At 37.4% G+C, this 16570-nt stretch overlaps 2 protein-coding genes across 2 annotated transcripts; both read left to right on the top strand.

Annotated features, from left to right (window-relative positions):
* Positions 1–116: 116 nt before the first annotated feature.
* LOC116287317 (COP9 signalosome complex subunit 5) lies at positions 117–4768 on the top strand. The gene is made up of 10 exons (XM_031693982.2): positions 117–339; positions 419–470; positions 1278–1460; positions 1807–1935; positions 2352–2417; positions 2517–2602; positions 2728–2839; positions 3501–3566; positions 3656–3732; positions 4133–4768. The coding sequence occupies exons 1-10, from the start codon at positions 206–208 to the stop codon at positions 4233–4235; spliced, it is 1008 nt and encodes a 335-aa protein (XP_031549842.2). The 5' UTR covers positions 117–205; the 3' UTR covers positions 4236–4768.
* A 1438-nt stretch (positions 4769–6206) lies between these two features.
* LOC116287285 (uncharacterized) lies at positions 6207–9281 on the top strand. The gene is made up of 4 exons (XM_031693950.2): positions 6207–6320; positions 6942–7099; positions 7419–7572; positions 7921–9281. The coding sequence occupies exons 1-4, from the start codon at positions 6222–6224 to the stop codon at positions 8227–8229; spliced, it is 720 nt and encodes a 239-aa protein (XP_031549810.2). The 5' UTR covers positions 6207–6221; the 3' UTR covers positions 8230–9281.
* The last annotated feature ends 7289 nt before the right edge of the window (positions 9282–16570 follow it).

The raw sequence follows: 16570 nt of genomic DNA, 5'->3' as shown, positions 1-16570 counted from the left end.
TATTACCTTGATTTAGCAATAAATATAAATGAATTACAGTTATTTATAAATTTTATTTCTTTATTTGATTTAAATTATTTTATTTGAATGATTAATTTATTTCCAGCTGGGCTTCCTGTGGTATTTCAAGGTCTGAAGTTCTGGACGCCATCTTTGTTTTTCTTCTTCTTCTTTATTCTCGTTGATCAAAAAGAGGAAAAATAAGATGGACAGCGCAATGGCTATGAAAACGTGGGAGTTTTCCAATAACATGGAGACGGTGAACAGCGTTGATGAAATCTTCAAATACGACCGTCAACAACAACAAGAGATTTTACAAGCCAAACCTTGGATGAACAAGTAAAATCGCAATATTTTGTACAAAAAAAAGTTTAATGTCATTTATAAGTTTTTATATTTCCCTTTATTTTTTTCCCAGCCCTAATTACTTCAAGTATATAAAGATATCAGCTCTAGCTTTACTGAAGATGGTAAGGCTGAATAAATGATAACATTTACAAAGGGATATTGAAAATACTTATAAAAACATTGTTGTTATTTGACTGGATTGATTCGGTATGTCCTACTGTCTTTAAAATAAAATTATATCCGAGGGTTGTCAGTAACTATAACCCCTTTGTTGTACAGAATATATATGGTGGTGATGTTGTTGGTGATGATGGAAGTAAAATAAAAGGAAGGAAACGCCCCTAGAGCAGACCTGGATATGCGCTTTATAATTATATTATATTATATCATTATTATTATATTATTATGGTGATAATAATGGTGATAATGATGAGGATAATGGTACATGATGATGATGATGATGATAATGATGATGATACATGATGAGGATGATGATGATAATGATCATGATGAGGATGATGAGGATGATGATGATACATGATGATGATGATGATACATGTTGATAGTGAGGATACTATAATGATGATACATGATAATGATACATGATGATGATATGATACATGATGATGATGATGATACATGATGATGATGATGATGATGATGATGATATGATACATGATGATGATGATGATACATGATGGTGATGATGATACATGATGAGGATAATGATACATGATGATGATGATGATACATGATGGTGATGATGATACATGATGAGAATGATGATGTTGTTGATGCTGATAATGATGATGTTTGGGATGTTGATGATGATTATGATGGAGATGATGACAAGCACTTTTCTGGATACTAGTTACGAAGATGATAAATTACATCCCTCACAAGTGTTCATTTTTTCTATACCTTGACAGGTAATGCATGCTCGTTCAGGTGGTAACCTAGAGGTCATGGGTTTGATGCTTGGTAAGGTAGATGGGAACACAATGATGGTGATGGATGCCTTCGCTCTACCTGTGGAGGGAACAGAAACAAGGGTTAATGCACAGGCTGCAGCATATGAATACATGGCAGCATATATTGAGTCAGCAAAATTGGTGAGTTATTAAGAAATATATCATATATTCAATCTTATCCATCATCGCCAATTAAAAATTGATGCACTTTGACAGCCAATCACAATACAGGGAAGGCATTGTACATTTAGGGGGGTATGCCACTGTTTCTTCCCATCAGGCACTGCAGTCTTCTTTAAAATTTATGAACCAAGTGTTTGGGTTTTGTATTTATCTAATATATAATCTATTACTGTGAGGACGCTTGGAATTGGAAATAAAATGTAAATTGATCACATGGTGTGTTTGACGTTAGTGCTTCATTTTAGAGGGTTGAAACAGATTGAGTGTCCTCGCTGTAAATAATAGCATATAACTCTTTTTTTAGGTTGGTCGGTTGGAGAATGCTGTTGGCTGGTACCATAGTCATCCAGGATATGGTTGTTGGCTGTCTGGTATTGATGTTGGTACGCAGATGGTCAACCAACAGTTCCAGGAACCTTTTGTTGCTATTGTCGTAAGTAAATCATTCAGCAATATGTTTGCAAAAGAAATTTATGTTCCTCATAAACAAACAACAACAAATGGATGTGCAGGATAGGAAGCCTATAGCGATTTGGGATGTACAGTTGCCAGTCTGCTGTGAATCTTTTGGCATTTCTAGTTGGTTAAGGGTGTAAGGTTTTCTCTTTTGTTAATGTAATTTACCAAGAAATAATTCTACTTAGGAAGATCTAACTAAGTTCTAATATCAGAACTAAGATCTTGTTCAGGATCCTATTCAGGATTTTAGCGAGGATTCTATCCCTGGGATATGTAGAAATCTATTCAGGATCATATTCCTAAAAGTTGCTCATAAATAGGATCCATCCTACATCTTATTTTCCTAAACAAAATCTTATTGGATTCAGTTAATCTTTTTTTAATTAACAGATTGATCCAACAAGGACTATTTCTGCAGGAAAAGTTAATCTTGGTGCATTTAGAACTTACCCTAAGGTAAATTATGGAAAAATGCATGCAGTTGATAATATGTAAAGTAAATACATTGAGGTAAACATTTATTTTATTTGCATTTGCATTCCTTGCATCTATCAGGGCTATAAACCACCAGACGAAGGTCCATCAGAATACCAAACCATACCTCTGAACAAGATTGAAGACTTTGGAGTTCATTGTAAACAGTAAGGGGACACCAAATTGTCTCATACACACCTTATACATCACTCTATATTTAATTAGATACTTTATATTCATTTCATGACCCGAAATGTTTTCTTTTGATTTATTTCTGGTTTTTTTTTGTAAGGTATTATTCTTTAGAAGTTTCATATTTTAAGTCATCCCTGGACAAGAAACTCTTGGACCTGTTGTGGAACAAGTACTGGGTCAACACTCTTTCCTCGTCAAGTTTACTAACAGTAGGTGTTTGGGTCACTCTATTCTTGGGGTTCATGTAACAACATTAAGTCATCATTGCCACCATGTTGGCTTAAATTTCCTTTGCTATATCAACTAAAATGGTGAACATGTTTTTTGCCCTTTTTTTCTCCACCTGTTTTGTGTGTTGAGATGTTCATGATCATTATCATAATCATCACCAACATTACCACCATCATCATCATTGATAATATTATCTTCATCATCATCATTATCACCATCACAACTGATAATCATCATCATCACTGTCAACAATATCTTCGTCATCATCTTCACCACCACCATCATCATCATTGATAATATTATCTTCATCACACAAATCTCATACACACATCACAATGACCAACATCATCAGCAAATCCGTGTATCACATCACATCACACATCATCATACTCACAACATCTCATCATCATCATCACCATCATTCAACATCATCACATCAATCACTGTCAACAATTTCGTCATCATCTTCACCATCATCACATTACATCATTAATGCAATCATATTCATTATTAACATCATCACCATCATCACAACCACTATTATCATCATTGTCACCTTCATCATCATGAAATCATATACTCCTTTATGACAATACAGATGTATGTGTGGTGCTATCTGATACATGATACTCTTCTCAGAATGCCGAGTACACCAACCATCAAATAGAAGATTTATCAGAAAAACTAGAACAGGCTGAATCTCAGGTAAATGGCTTATTTATCAAGTGTTTATAATGTTTTCACTTGTATAGTGGTATCATAAGTACTATCTGTATTGGTTTCTCTTATTTCAGGTTGGAAGATTAGGTAGTTTTGGGTTGGATGCAGATAAGAAAGAAGAAGGAAAACTAGCAAAGACAACAAAAGACAGGTACTAATCATAACAGTAAAGAATATTCGTTTGAAGGTTTAAGCTTCCTATGGTGAACGTTCTCGTAAGTGACAATCTCATCCCACATGGCTAGGGGTGTCTAGAGTGTCTAGTGCCTCTGGCATGGATGACCACAGGCAGCCCAATTTATATAAAATCTAGACAAAGATAAAATCTGGAAAAAATTCCATTCATTGAACATTTCGATTTGAGGCCAAGAAAGTATACTAAATAATACAAGCAATTAGATTTGAGCGTTGTTGTCTTTCTACATATTCCCATCCCCTATGGTATCCTATGTTGTCCTGTATGTAGAAATAAAAAACTGGGTTCCCTGTGGTACGGCTAGCTTAGTGATCATCAATCACAGACACTTTATATAACTTTATTTTCCCTCTAGTTGCAAGACAGCTATTGAGACAGTAAATGGACTGATGTCACAAGTTATCAAGAACAGACTCTTTAACCAGGTTGGACTAAAACAGTCCCCACCATCATCATGAGAACAGGACCATGTTAATATGATAGAAAACTGCTGTTAACTGAATAGTGATGAATTCTTGCATCAAATTAACTGAGATCAACCCAAGAAAGATTCTCTTCAGTGATACTCCTGGGAGCCCAAGTGGTTTACTTCTCAACAGGATTCAAAAAAGCTTTAAATTTCAAGTCAATTCTTAAAACACTATTCATGTTTTAAATTCGGAATTATCTTTTTCTGTTTGGCTCTCCTGCATAGTCTTATGAAGGCAACGAAAAAATGCTTAAATTTAAATTGATCAGGCATAGCTTTCCAAAGCTATTTATTTCCTATTTCAAGTCACTGTTCCTTGAGTATTATTACTTTCTTTTCGGGATAATTTGCTCCAGAAAATGCGTATAAAGAAGGTTTTTGGTTGGAATGGCTCAGTTTTTGAAAACCTTTATCGAGGTAATGTACATAAACAATATGTTTATTCTTCGAGTTTCGATATCTGTACATGTCACAAGTGTTTACTGATGTACGTTATGAGTATAAAGAACATATAAAGATGAAGTTGTTCACTTGTCTTTTATCAAAAATAAGTGGGTAGTACAGTATCCCCTTTTAAAAATAGACCTCTTCAACTTGGGCGTAATTTTTCCCTATTTCACACCAAGTGTATCATTTTCTTGAGATTCTTCGTTTGAGTTGTATCAATAGTCATGTGTCTTCTCATGCGGAACCGTTAAACAAAGAAATGATACGCTAGGGAATGACGCGTGGTCTGAAATGGGAAATACTAATAATTCGCCCAAGCCAAAGAGGACTGTTCTAAAGACACCCATTCCTTTTCAATACTGAACAAAATATAGAAGTTTGATGTTTTTACTCTTTTCCTATTCATATATGCCAGAGCTCGGAAAATAAAACTCAACGAATGACAGCGATAATGAATGGGTTTCAAGCGTCACGACCGCGCGCTCTGACGTAATAATGGTAACGACCTCAGATGTTGTAATATTCATAATTAAAATGTCGGCAAATTTTGAATAGAAAGATTTGCTAGTACTGATCTTAAGCCAAGAAATTTTCCTGGAGTGCTAGTCTACAACACCGATGGACAACCCTGTTTAGACCGAGCGGTCGCTCTGCAGGCAATCGAGTGTCTGTACGTCTACATCTTCAATAACGATACCAAGTTCTTGCTCAGTGAACAAGAACCTGGTGTCGTTATTAAAGACATAGACGTATCTTGAAAACTATGTATCATTCAAGGACAAGGAAGAACAAAGAGAAAACGAGTCTAGTTGTGGAGTTCAGATATTTAGTCCAGTATACAATGAAAAGCTACAGTGAAGACGAGACTCTACAGAACTTTGAATTTGAACTTTGAACGAGCATGCACACCTTAGAATATTCCAAATCGAAGCATTTAAAAACTCATTTGCAAGGAAGAATTTTTTTCAAATTATTTTTCTCTTTATTAGTTGGATAAAAATAACCGAAGACCATACTCCCAGACCCGAATGCTGAAGCGTCGTATAGCAGCGCAAAGCATTTACGGCTATGCCAGAGATTTCGACCCCAACACCGCTATCCCCGGGAGGAATTACAGCCTGGTCAGGAAGCTCGGCAAAAGCTTAAAAGGGAGAAGTTAGTCGGCCCCTAGACCATAGATGATTAACCCCTTGCTATGACCAGCAGACCTAATACGTCGTTTGTGTCCCTAACGACTAACCATTCATGGCCACTCTTTTCCATGTGGGATGCGCGTTGAGAAAGAAAAACGCTATGTATATTTACACGCAAACTCAATAGGGATCAATGTCTACACCTTATTTTATTATCCTGTGAGAAACTTTGACAGAAGGCTTTTTTTACTTCCATAAAGAAACTTTTGGTAGAAATTTAGAGTAATTAACAGACAGCCAGCAATAAAATTAAGAGCTAAAATAATGGAATAATGAAAATCGAATAGCAAAATTTATCTCCGACTGGGCTTCCTGTGTTATCACGTGTTTTCAAAATGGCGGCGTGTTATGTGCAAAAGAATATCACTGCTATAAAAAAGCTTCCTCGAGTGGCTTTAAACAACATTAGAGATATCCCAGAGGCGTTTATAACGGTAAGAATGATACTTCCTTATGGATAAAGCATAGCTTTGAAACTCTCGTCTGTATTAAGTAACTGTTTTTTGCCTGTGGAATGACTTCTCTTGCACGATGTGTGGTGGGCTCTCTGCCATAGTAAGTTAAAATTATTGTTATTCTCATTCAACTACTATTTTTATCCAATTGAATAAGATAAGACAATGTCAACACAACCTTCTGGAGGTGATATTGTCTGTTAGAATGAGATTCAGTACAAAAAGCACGCTAAAAGATGCCTTCATGATCGATTGTCCCTCCATATCAATCCCCAAATAATGCTCAGAACAGCACCTTCCGTTGAAAGGGGGCGCGAAAATTTGAAAATTTAGTAAACTTGTAAATGTTACATGTAAAGTCATATATAAGATTAACAGTGCAGTATGTGTCGGAGGAGGAAGGGGGGAGGGGATGTATTGTTGTCCCAGAGCTCAGCCTTAATTAGACTGCATCATTCAAACTGCATTACCAAGAGCTAATTAGGAGTCGATCAACACGATATTCTAACATCATGCAAAAAGTTTACCAAATTTTATGATAATTTAAATTACATGAATCCAAACTATGTTTATAAAAGTTATACTTTTTGCCTTATACAGCATCGCCGTAAAGGAAGAGGACCTGGCTCAGGGCGTGGTAAAACATGTGGGCGTGGTCACAAAGGTCAAGGTCAAAGAAGTGCAAAACCAAGGTTGGGATTTGAAGGAGGGCAAACGCCATTCTATATCAGAATACCGAAACATGGCTTTAAAAACAAGTAAGTTATTCTCTTTATTGTCAAGAGTGCGAATCAAGGTAATCACTGGTGGTGTAGCAGTATTGTGCTTGCCTCTCAGCTCCGGGGACTCTGGTTTGATTCCTGGACTCGAAATGTTCTGGGTCTCTCTCTTGATTAAAGGTTTTTTCTCCAGGTTCTCCCAGTTTCTTTCCTCCACAAAACATTACAACATTTTCTCTTTTGACAGGAAATGATTTTGTTTGATAAGAGAAAATAGAAGCAGCTAGTAAATTTTCAAAAAGCTTTAAAAATGTCATGTTCTTTCTTTCATGCATATTAATTGTGTATTTAAATCCAGATTTCAGAAAGTTTATGAGCCTCTGAACCTAAATAGACTACAGTATTTAATAGACAGTAAGAGAATTAACCCTGCCGAACCAATCACAATGTACCATTTATGGAGAGCTGGAGCTGTAGGGAAGATACAGGATGGAGTTAAATTACTGGGAACAGTGAGTAAAATATCTAATATTATGTCCCTCTTTAACAGTTATTCACCAAAGACAAAGTGATTAATGGTGAATATTTACTGAGCTGTGAATGAAAATGTTTTAAAGGTTCAAGGTTCAAATTTATGGGAGAGGGTAGGGGAGGGGAGGGAGGAACAAAGGGTAAAAACATGTCTGTCTTGTCTTGTCAGGCTATGATTGACAGCTGTTCAGATATTGCTTTTTTCCTAGTGTTTTTTATCATTGTTCATTGTAAAACTACTTCTATGGGGTGATAACAAATTGGGAAAAATTGTCATTCTATGATTGACAGAACACTCCCATGATAACAAAATTAATACTCTTTCCTAGGGCTCTTCGTGGTTCAAAACCAAGGTTGACCTTGAAGTCAGTAAAGCATCGCAATCAGCCATAGAAGCAATAGAACAACAGGGAGGTAAAGTTACCTGTGCTCATTATAACAAACTTGGATTAAGAGTGTTACTAAAACCCGAAAAGTTTGAAGGAAAGTATGTACCACGAAGAGCCCAACCTTCGTCCAAGTTGATGCCATTCTACACGAGTGTAGAGAATCGTGGATATCTGGCAGATCCAGAGAAACTCGAAGAAGCAAGACTAAAAAATGTTAAGAAATTTAACCCAGATGAAGAAGTTGATTAAATACGACTTAAACTATGGTAAAGCATCAAGCATCGGCGATAGAGGTTTTCGGTCAGTTTTTTCCCCCAAGTTTTCATCTGTAATTCCTAATTAATTTTTTACTCTCACTTTCATTTTGATACCTAATTCCATCAATAGAAATGGTCTTCTGATTGTATTTTTACTTTCTATCAATCCCAAATTTTCATACAAAACTTTGATCCTAAATCCCAAATTTTTTCTCTCATTTTGATGCCCTACAGTTTTACCATCAATCCCATCAAAATCGTATTCTCCCACCCATATACCTAGTGACACCCTTGTAAAATGGCCCTAATTGAAGGTTTTGGAGAAAGAATCCTAAAATTTGAAATTCATCCAGGAAACAGATTTTATACCTGGACACTGGAAAGTGAAAAAAAGTAAGAATGAAATAACTGTTTGCGATGGTTGACCGGGGTTTCATTCAGTTTTTTAAATGATATGAGAAGGTCATGAACTAGCCGTAGAGTCTAAGTGAACCTCTTACAAATTTTCTATTTAGGCCAGAGAATTTTGCTCATTTACTGGAGCATTCTACGATCCTTGACCCTTGAAACCCCTGGGTAAGACAAGTACTAGGATAGGGTCACTCGACACAAATATGAAAATGGGTAAGAGAATGGTCCCCTTCACAGTTCCCTGCACCATCTTGAAAAGTAGCCGTGCCTTTGCATAGAAGCAAGACGAATAGTGACCTTGCAATGATAGAGACCTTTTTTAACACCTCGTACAATTATTCACATGTCTCTATCATTGCAAGCTCACCGTTCGTCTTGCTTCGATGAAAGGCACCTCTACCTTTCAAGATGGCACATGGAACTGTGAAGGGGACTGTTGGGAAATCTGTTTTCCCTGTGTTCAACATGGAAGGGTCAGTTATGTGGTTATAATCCCTAAACAAGACCCTTGTAGGGCTTCTAAAATTCCGACCTTTATAACAGACGGAGATACAAACATCTGCAGTACAGATACGGAATGCAGTAGATTGTCACCAGAGAACCCTTTTCTAGAAATAAAAACAAGGTAGTAAATGCCTTCTCGAGTTTCCTTGCGTAGAATTCGAAGCTTGAAGGTGTTACGAATTAAGAATGTCTTCGAGGAGTTGCGAACACTAAAAAAACTGGTGAAATTCTCTTTAAAATATCCATTTCGGTTTTCTTTTCTTAAGTTAATTAACTGAATCCCTAATTAATTTCCCATTTTCTAGAATAAATGTCATTCAGTTAAAGTTTTCCAAAAACACGACAGACCATCCCTTTTAACGGTCTACACTGAAGAAATAGAGAGTGCGAAGCGCGTAAATGTTTTCGAAACATTTTGTTGCATGGTTTTTGCCTAGTGCGTTGGGTGGCATGAGTTGTCTCTCACTGCTGGTAGTCCGTGGCTGGGGTCGCTGGTTCGCGATTCTCGACTGAACCACATGTTAGTTGATCATAAGTTTGTTTGATGTGTGGTTCTCTACCTTGCCACGAGGATTTTTCTTCGGGTTCTCCAATTTTTCTTACTCCTTAAGACTGAACTGTGAGTTGAGAGTTGTACGGATAGGACATTGAGTCTTGTAGTAGTGCGTGTGAGTCAGTAAAAGTGGACCAACGTTTGGAAAGCAGTATTCATACCGAATTCGTTCACCTACCAGCGTGCCGTCAAATGAAATTTAAAGCTGACAGAGTTATATAGTGCCTCATGCGTTTGGTGACTGCGTTGCTCTCCAGAAATAAGGCAGTTCTATCGAAAGCTCATCCTACTCGCCAGAACCTATAACCTATAAATAGAAACTCAATAAAATGAGTACAAGTCAAAAAAAAAAAAAAGAGCTTTAGGGAGATTCTAGTAACGGCAATTGCGAGAAATCTGCTTATCACTGAGGGAGAAACTTTTCAATTGATTGACAAGCCATGTTATGGACAATGCTTCTTGTGAAACTTGTATTCTTTAAGCGCACAACTTTGGCACAGATGCGCAAGGTTTGCGTGACATTTTCATATTAGCTACAGGTGTGTTGACGTAATAAGTCTATCGCTAATAGAAAACTGCCACAACTATTCACTAAACCTGAGTTATCCAACCCCCTTGGGCTATTTTTTTTGTTTTCAGGTGTGTAAACGAATGCATGTCAAAAGTATCTTCTCACGTCAATAGAGGGGGGAATTCAAGGAAAAGAGTTGCTTTAGATCCAAAGAGCTCCAAAGGAATTCATATCGCAGCATTGACTTAAAAAATAATAACAATATTTTTGGTGTCTAATGTTGCTTAAGATAACTCGCGTAGCATGCAGCAACACGGTTGTCTCCAAACAAAGCCAAGCGCTGAGAGATGAGATCAAAACGATTGGCTTTCAACGCCATGGTTGACCTGTAACAAGAGCCCCTTTTAAACTACCTCAAATGTTGTTTTAAAAGTTCGCTACTCCATCATTCGACCGATCCGCAAGTGCTAACTTATACAGCTGAAAAATCGATTACCCTAATGACGAAGCTAATAGCTTGTAACCGTGGATTCGAATTAGAAATCAATTATATATCTCGGTTCTTTAGTCAGCACAGACCTCACACAATTCCATTTTGAATCCCAACACGATGCGGAAGACTGATCGCCAGTCGGTTAAAATCGATAAGGCGCGAGTTGATGTCTTTGGAGCATTTGGAAAAGTCGTTCTGAGGAAAGGTGTTTGTGCGCTTAAATGCGTCGGCCGTGCAACTGGGATAACAGAATTGAAATGTTCTTAAAAGATGTTATACTCTTTAAGTAAGCGATAGGCGGTCCGACAAGAGTATTTTAGCAGAAGTCGTGTCTACTTGACGCCTGAAATAGATTGAACAGAACATGCTTTTGGTGAATATTTCCTCTGTCAACGTGACGACACGTTTTACTTGACAGGAGACAGAAATAGAACAAATTGTACATTTTTTGGTCCCAAATTAAGCTTATTTCTTAGAACTATTTACATTTGGCTTAATCTTTCTTGACTCGTATAGTGAACAGAAAGCAAGATCATTGCTAGTTATAGCTTTCCTGACCACAGGGAGTTTAACAGATTGTGAACCTAATCTGCCAAAACCAGCCACTACGGATATGATTCAAGCCTTGCCTAAAATCCTTGATAACTTTTCCAAATGGTAAATGACTTGGCGATGTGTAATCACCGATTGAAAGAGCTGAGCAACCATTTGCTCACTAGGCTCTTAGAACAGAGCGCCAAATCTACAGTCGACTCCATAAACAGAGTCCTATGAAATAAAAAAACTTTTGAAAATCAAAAAAAAAAAAAAAAAAAAAAAAGAAAGTAAAATATGGGGAATCACAGAAATATGAATTTCGTGAATGGTCGATGTAACCGTGGAATAAGTTTAGTGTTATGTTGATGCTTTCCGTTCTTGCCAGGCCTCTGTTCATTACATTCCTATTTTTTTACGTCTTGAAAGATCTTTAGGGGCTGTGGCACACAATACATTCGCTTGCATCTTGATTATCAATGCCAAAAGACAAAAACCAGAGATTCCCAGTTCACTTACATCTGTGGAGAAAAATACAAAAAAAGACACGAAATTAAATGCTGGGATATTCAAAATAATGCTAAAAAATGAAAGCGTTAAAAGTTTACTCCTTGTGCCAAAGAAAAATAGGGCTGTTTGTTTTGTTCTTAATCACTAAGAAACAGAAAGTAAAACGCCTGAAGACATCTGGAGACTAAGACAAACTTGCTCAAGTATTTCCTGTGTTTTTTCTTCAAAGTTTCAAGATAAGCCTGAGTTGTCCAAGCTTTTTCAAGTACCCTTGATGGAAGGACCTTTAGCTTAACAAACAACAATATTTAACTGAGTGCTGTCTTTAGTGAATGCTCCTGAACTGTTCCAAGGTACTGACAGCAAGACGGACATCGTAATTCAGCTCATACGAAAAGAATGGTGTTTCTGCTAAAATGCCGGACTTATTATTTTTTTCATATTTCGTGTGCAATACATAAATCACCTCTGTATAAGAGTATAGACAAGTTTCTTCGACTCATATTATCTGAGATAACACAGGTTGTTTCGTATAATAAATATCATCCTATTCGAAGAAGGCTCTACATCTACTATACCCATTTTATTAATCTGCAGAAGTTGGTTAATACATAACTCTCTCATTAAGAACATTTTTCGTCCAATTCACACCATATCTTTTCATGGTTTCACTTATATAGGAATTTAGCTTTGACGTCAAAGGAATTATTCTTTTTGTTTGTTTAGTATAACTTGGTAAAGGAGCATGCGATTCTCTGAGTGCTTAAGCAATCTGAATTCTGCAAATTGTCGTCTACAAGGAATTCATATTTAGTCAGTTATACTTGCAGACATGTGTGATCCCAAAGGAAGCCGATATTCGACTAGTGCTATAAGACAGCTAAGGATAAAACGACACACAAACCAATGCTATTCTCGTTTAAACTTAAGATAGATTTTTAATAGATTTTAAATAACTGACTTTGATATTCAAAATTTGTCCTAGACAGTGATTGCTCATTTTGCTGCCTTTGTTTGAGGATGATCATAAACTCAATACCATGATATATCGCTGTATCCAAGTGTCTTTAAGGAATATATCCCACAAGTCATCGTTTTATACCAATTTGTTCTAAGTCTTATAAATCACCTTACCTTATTTATTGACTTATTGAGTGAAATAGAAGTGAGTGGTCTTCTGTTAGCTCGGACTAGAAGGTGACGTAGGAGAGCGTAAAGACGAGTTTGCCTCTAGTGCGTTTTGTAGATCTTGTATGTAGTCAATCACGTACTGTAAGATCTCCACTTTGCTAACTCTTCTTTCCAGGGGAATAAATGGTACCATATTCTTTAGGCGCTCATAGTAAGCATTCATATTGTGAGAGCAACCTTCTTCAAGATCTCCAAGAAGTCTACGACGAGTTATACTAGATGCTGATCGGAGAGTAGCTCTGAGGGACTCTTCTAGTTTCGAGTTGGACCGGTTGGATTGTGGTTTCATTGTGTACTCAATGGAGAAAAGGATTTGAAGATCTTGTGGTGTATCAGATGCTGTGTACAGAGTAAAGGTATGTGGCGGACGGAGAGGTTCACTCTGCTATTTATCCACTGTTGCTGTTTAGTAAAATTCTTGATGCAGCTGTGTAAACTTGGTGACAAACCTTGACCAATCATGCACGATCAAAGCAACGTCTGGCAAACAACTTTGAAAAGTCACACGGCCGTTTGTACAGTGTCAATGACAGCACAGGATGGACCAATGAACGAGGGGTTTGTATCTACTTCTGTCAAACAGGGCCATTCGCGGCAAGGGCAGACAGATTTACTAGCATCCGCTGCGAGAGCTTAATTAAACACCAACGTTTTCCTATGAGCTTGACTCATTTTTGTTAAAGATTTAATAGCTGATAGATACGTGTAAACACGTGTAAACACCTTACGGCTGTTTTGTTGGACTTGAAAAAAGAGCATTGAAGTAACGTCATCTGCAGGGTTTTGATGTTAGGAGCGATAATTCGCTTTCAAATACTAGTGACAACAGGTCAATTACGCGCCAAAACCTGACCAGTCATCAGCCCCTCAGAGCTGTCTTTGGCGCCAAAACTGAAGTCGCCAACGTGACAACTGGACCGACTGGACAACAGTTGTCTTCGACTCCTTCAGTAAAATTTAAACCGTCTTGTCTTGTTCCTTTAAAATGGAATTTGTATCTAAAGTGCCGGGAAGTTGGTGTCTATGATCTGTATGTTCAACAGATGTAAAGTTTCTGTGTAGTGTATTTCGGTGTTGGACTGTTAGTATCGGTCTAGGGAAGGAAATGTTATCGCACGTCGCCTCTTAGATCATTAGAAGATGCACTGAAATAACTCGCCAACCTGATGGTTGGTCACAATGCAGGCAGGACATTAGTTAATGAACCTATTTCATGGAAAATGCGCTTGGAATGTCGATCCCTGTCTGTGAGTCTTAGCATGTTGTCAGGCCAAGCGACACTCTAGGAATTCAACCTAAAAGTGATTGGTTTTAAATTCATTTCTCAAAAGACACCAAACAAGCACTTTTCTCGAAAACTCTTCATATTAATTAAGAGTTTTCTGTTTCCTAACAAAGGTTTTTGCCTCATACAAGCATCCAAAAGGGTTGAAATTCGTCTAAGAAGGGGTATGTTATGTTTCTTTTCACTGAGCAACGCCATCTGCTAAGTTAAAGGCACAAAGTCGGCCAACGGAAGCTTAGCAGGTCATCAAGAGGGCCTTAAGCATTTGCTCGCTCAGTGATAATAAGATCAAGATATATCCACAGAACTCCTCGAATCTAGTTTTAAGTCGTCCCGCCTCAAGCATCCATTTGCCCAATCCATGGACAGAATGTTTTCATTAGAAGAATAATCCTATAAAGACTTTGAAAGCACCCATAGCTTGGAGTAAACTTGCACAGGAATCAAGCAGTAGGATTTCTCTTTTCCAGATGCAAGAGACAAAGCGCAAAAGGAAATAGTTTTTAATACAACAAACAGGGCTCTTTTACTATAACACTTTTTTCTAGGTTCTCTCATGAAATGATTTTTAGAAAAAGTCTTTCATTGATACTTGTACAAATTTTAGGGCAATTTGGTCTTTAGTTAGCTCTTTCTTGTTCATGTTGTATTCAACAGATTTGCGTCGATGGAAACATGTTTGGATTCATGCTGTTCGCAGCTGACTGAACTCCAGATCAGGGGCGGGGTTTGATTGATAAAAGATGCATGTTTTAGGTTTGTTAGTAATTATCTCGATGAACCCGCGACTCAGCCAAACCAAAAAGACACCGACACAGCCCAGCCTTGCAGCTGCACCGTCCTCACGCATTTGTAAAACACATCTACAAACCAAAATAATCGTTCCTCATACTTAAATACACTCCAGACACGATAAGTGAAGTAAAATCTGTTAGTCAGGTTAAAGGGATTTTAATATGAGTAATGCGTGTTGTATATGGTAGGGAGAGATTCCAAAGACTTGTACAGGCAGGGACGTGTTTCTGCCACCACTGTTCTTTGTAAAGGAATGGCTATTTTGAAATCCAGACGGGTCTTACTAGCACGCTCCATCGTCACGCCCCCACAATTAATCTTGTCAAGAGGCTGGTTGAGGGGATTTGGTAAATGTATTGCATAGCGTGACTGCGTTACGAAGCAACAGGAGCGTGAAATAAATAAAAGTAAAAAAACTACAAGATTGCAGCTTAAATAATCGGAAAACTATCAAAAAGGATTGTTATTTCTGAAAGTATTTAGTATGTTTGATGTATTAAAAAGTGTAGCATAAAAGTCTACGCATTGGAGTTGATGTATCCCTCCCTCCCTCCCTTGGGGAGGACAGATCGACTGAAGTTTAGGATCGCCGTTGACAGAAATCTTTCATCAAATAAAGTCAAGGCTCACACACATCGTCTTATATAGTAGCTGAATTGGTTGCAGAAATAGTCGCCCGATAGTTAAAACCAGATTTCAGTGCATGACCAGGACGTCTGTTTGTGCGAAATAAGGTAGTCAGTAAGTGAAGGAATTCCAACAACATAGACAAGGTTGTATGGAGAGTTTGACAGAACTGATAACAGGAAACGTGTGGCAGCCTTCGAGTCTAGTGTTTGTATTTCTCGATTCCTGTTTACATAGCAGGATTTCCTATCTCAGTAATATTCATGGCATGGATTCTTTACTTTTAAAATATTTGTGTCGATCAAATGAATAACCTTTCAATGGACTGTAGATAACCCGTACACTAATGGTGATACAACATGGTTTACACTCAATGTGGAGGAAGAGGGAGAGGTCGAAATATACTGGCAGAGAAAGGATGGCTCAAGCTAATGAGGGGCGGGTCAGTTTAAAAACCTTAGTTTTATCGAAACCTAAAACAACCTTGCTCTGGGCTGATCTAGGGTTTTGCAGAGGGAGAAAAATAAACCTCGAACATGGAAGAGACCCGACCAACAAACTGTAATGCTGACTCACAGAAGACGAATAATAATAATGGTGGGATATGTTTTGGGGGAATCGTTTAAAAAACAATGACGATAATGATGAAATAAAATATAACAACATCAACTATATTCAAAGTCTTGTGTGAATGTATGATTATAGATTTTGGACCTGAAATTTAGGGAATAGTTCACTCATTTCCATGCGGTAATGATGGGTTGTTTGGGCTAGGAAGCGGCAGTAGTCACGTAATAGAATTCATGATTGGAGCCTTAATTTGCCCAATCACTGATTAGACCCCTCATTGCATGTGAAGTCAAAGCAGCTTAATAGTAGTACAAAACAATAGGTTTCCAAACTATCATGAGATCGAAAA

Source organism: Actinia tenebrosa, unplaced genomic scaffold (genome assembly GCF_029948245.1).
Source record: "Actinia tenebrosa isolate PJP-AT-01 unplaced genomic scaffold, QUT_ActTen_1.0 PGA_scaffold1__47_contigs__length_23844297, whole genome shotgun sequence".
Classification (NCBI taxonomy): Eukaryota; Metazoa; Cnidaria; class Anthozoa; order Actiniaria; family Actiniidae; genus Actinia; species Actinia tenebrosa.
Note: the sequence above shows the minus strand (reverse complement) of the source record. Positions and strands in the feature narration are given on the sequence as shown.

Bases quoted from the DNA above. Each gene is read 5' to 3' on its own strand.
- LOC116287317 (XM_031693982.2), top strand. From the start codon at position 206: ATGGACAGCGCAATGGCTATGAAAACGTGGGAGTTTTCCAATAACATG. The intron at 1,936-2,351 runs GTAAGTAAATCA...TTTAATTAACAG, and splicing joins AACCTTTTGTTGCTATTGTC to ATTGATCCAACAAGGACTAT. The intron at 3,733-4,132 runs GTACTAATCATA...TTTTCCCTCTAG, and splicing joins GCAAAGACAACAAAAGACAG to TTGCAAGACAGCTATTGAGA.
- LOC116287285 (XM_031693950.2), top strand. From the start codon at position 6,222: ATGGCGGCGTGTTATGTGCAAAAGAATATCACTGCTATAAAAAAGCTT. The intron at 7,100-7,418 runs GTAAGTTATTCT...ATTTAAATCCAG, and splicing joins AAACATGGCTTTAAAAACAA to ATTTCAGAAAGTTTATGAGC. The intron at 7,573-7,920 runs GTGAGTAAAATA...ACTCTTTCCTAG, and splicing joins GAGTTAAATTACTGGGAACA to GGCTCTTCGTGGTTCAAAAC.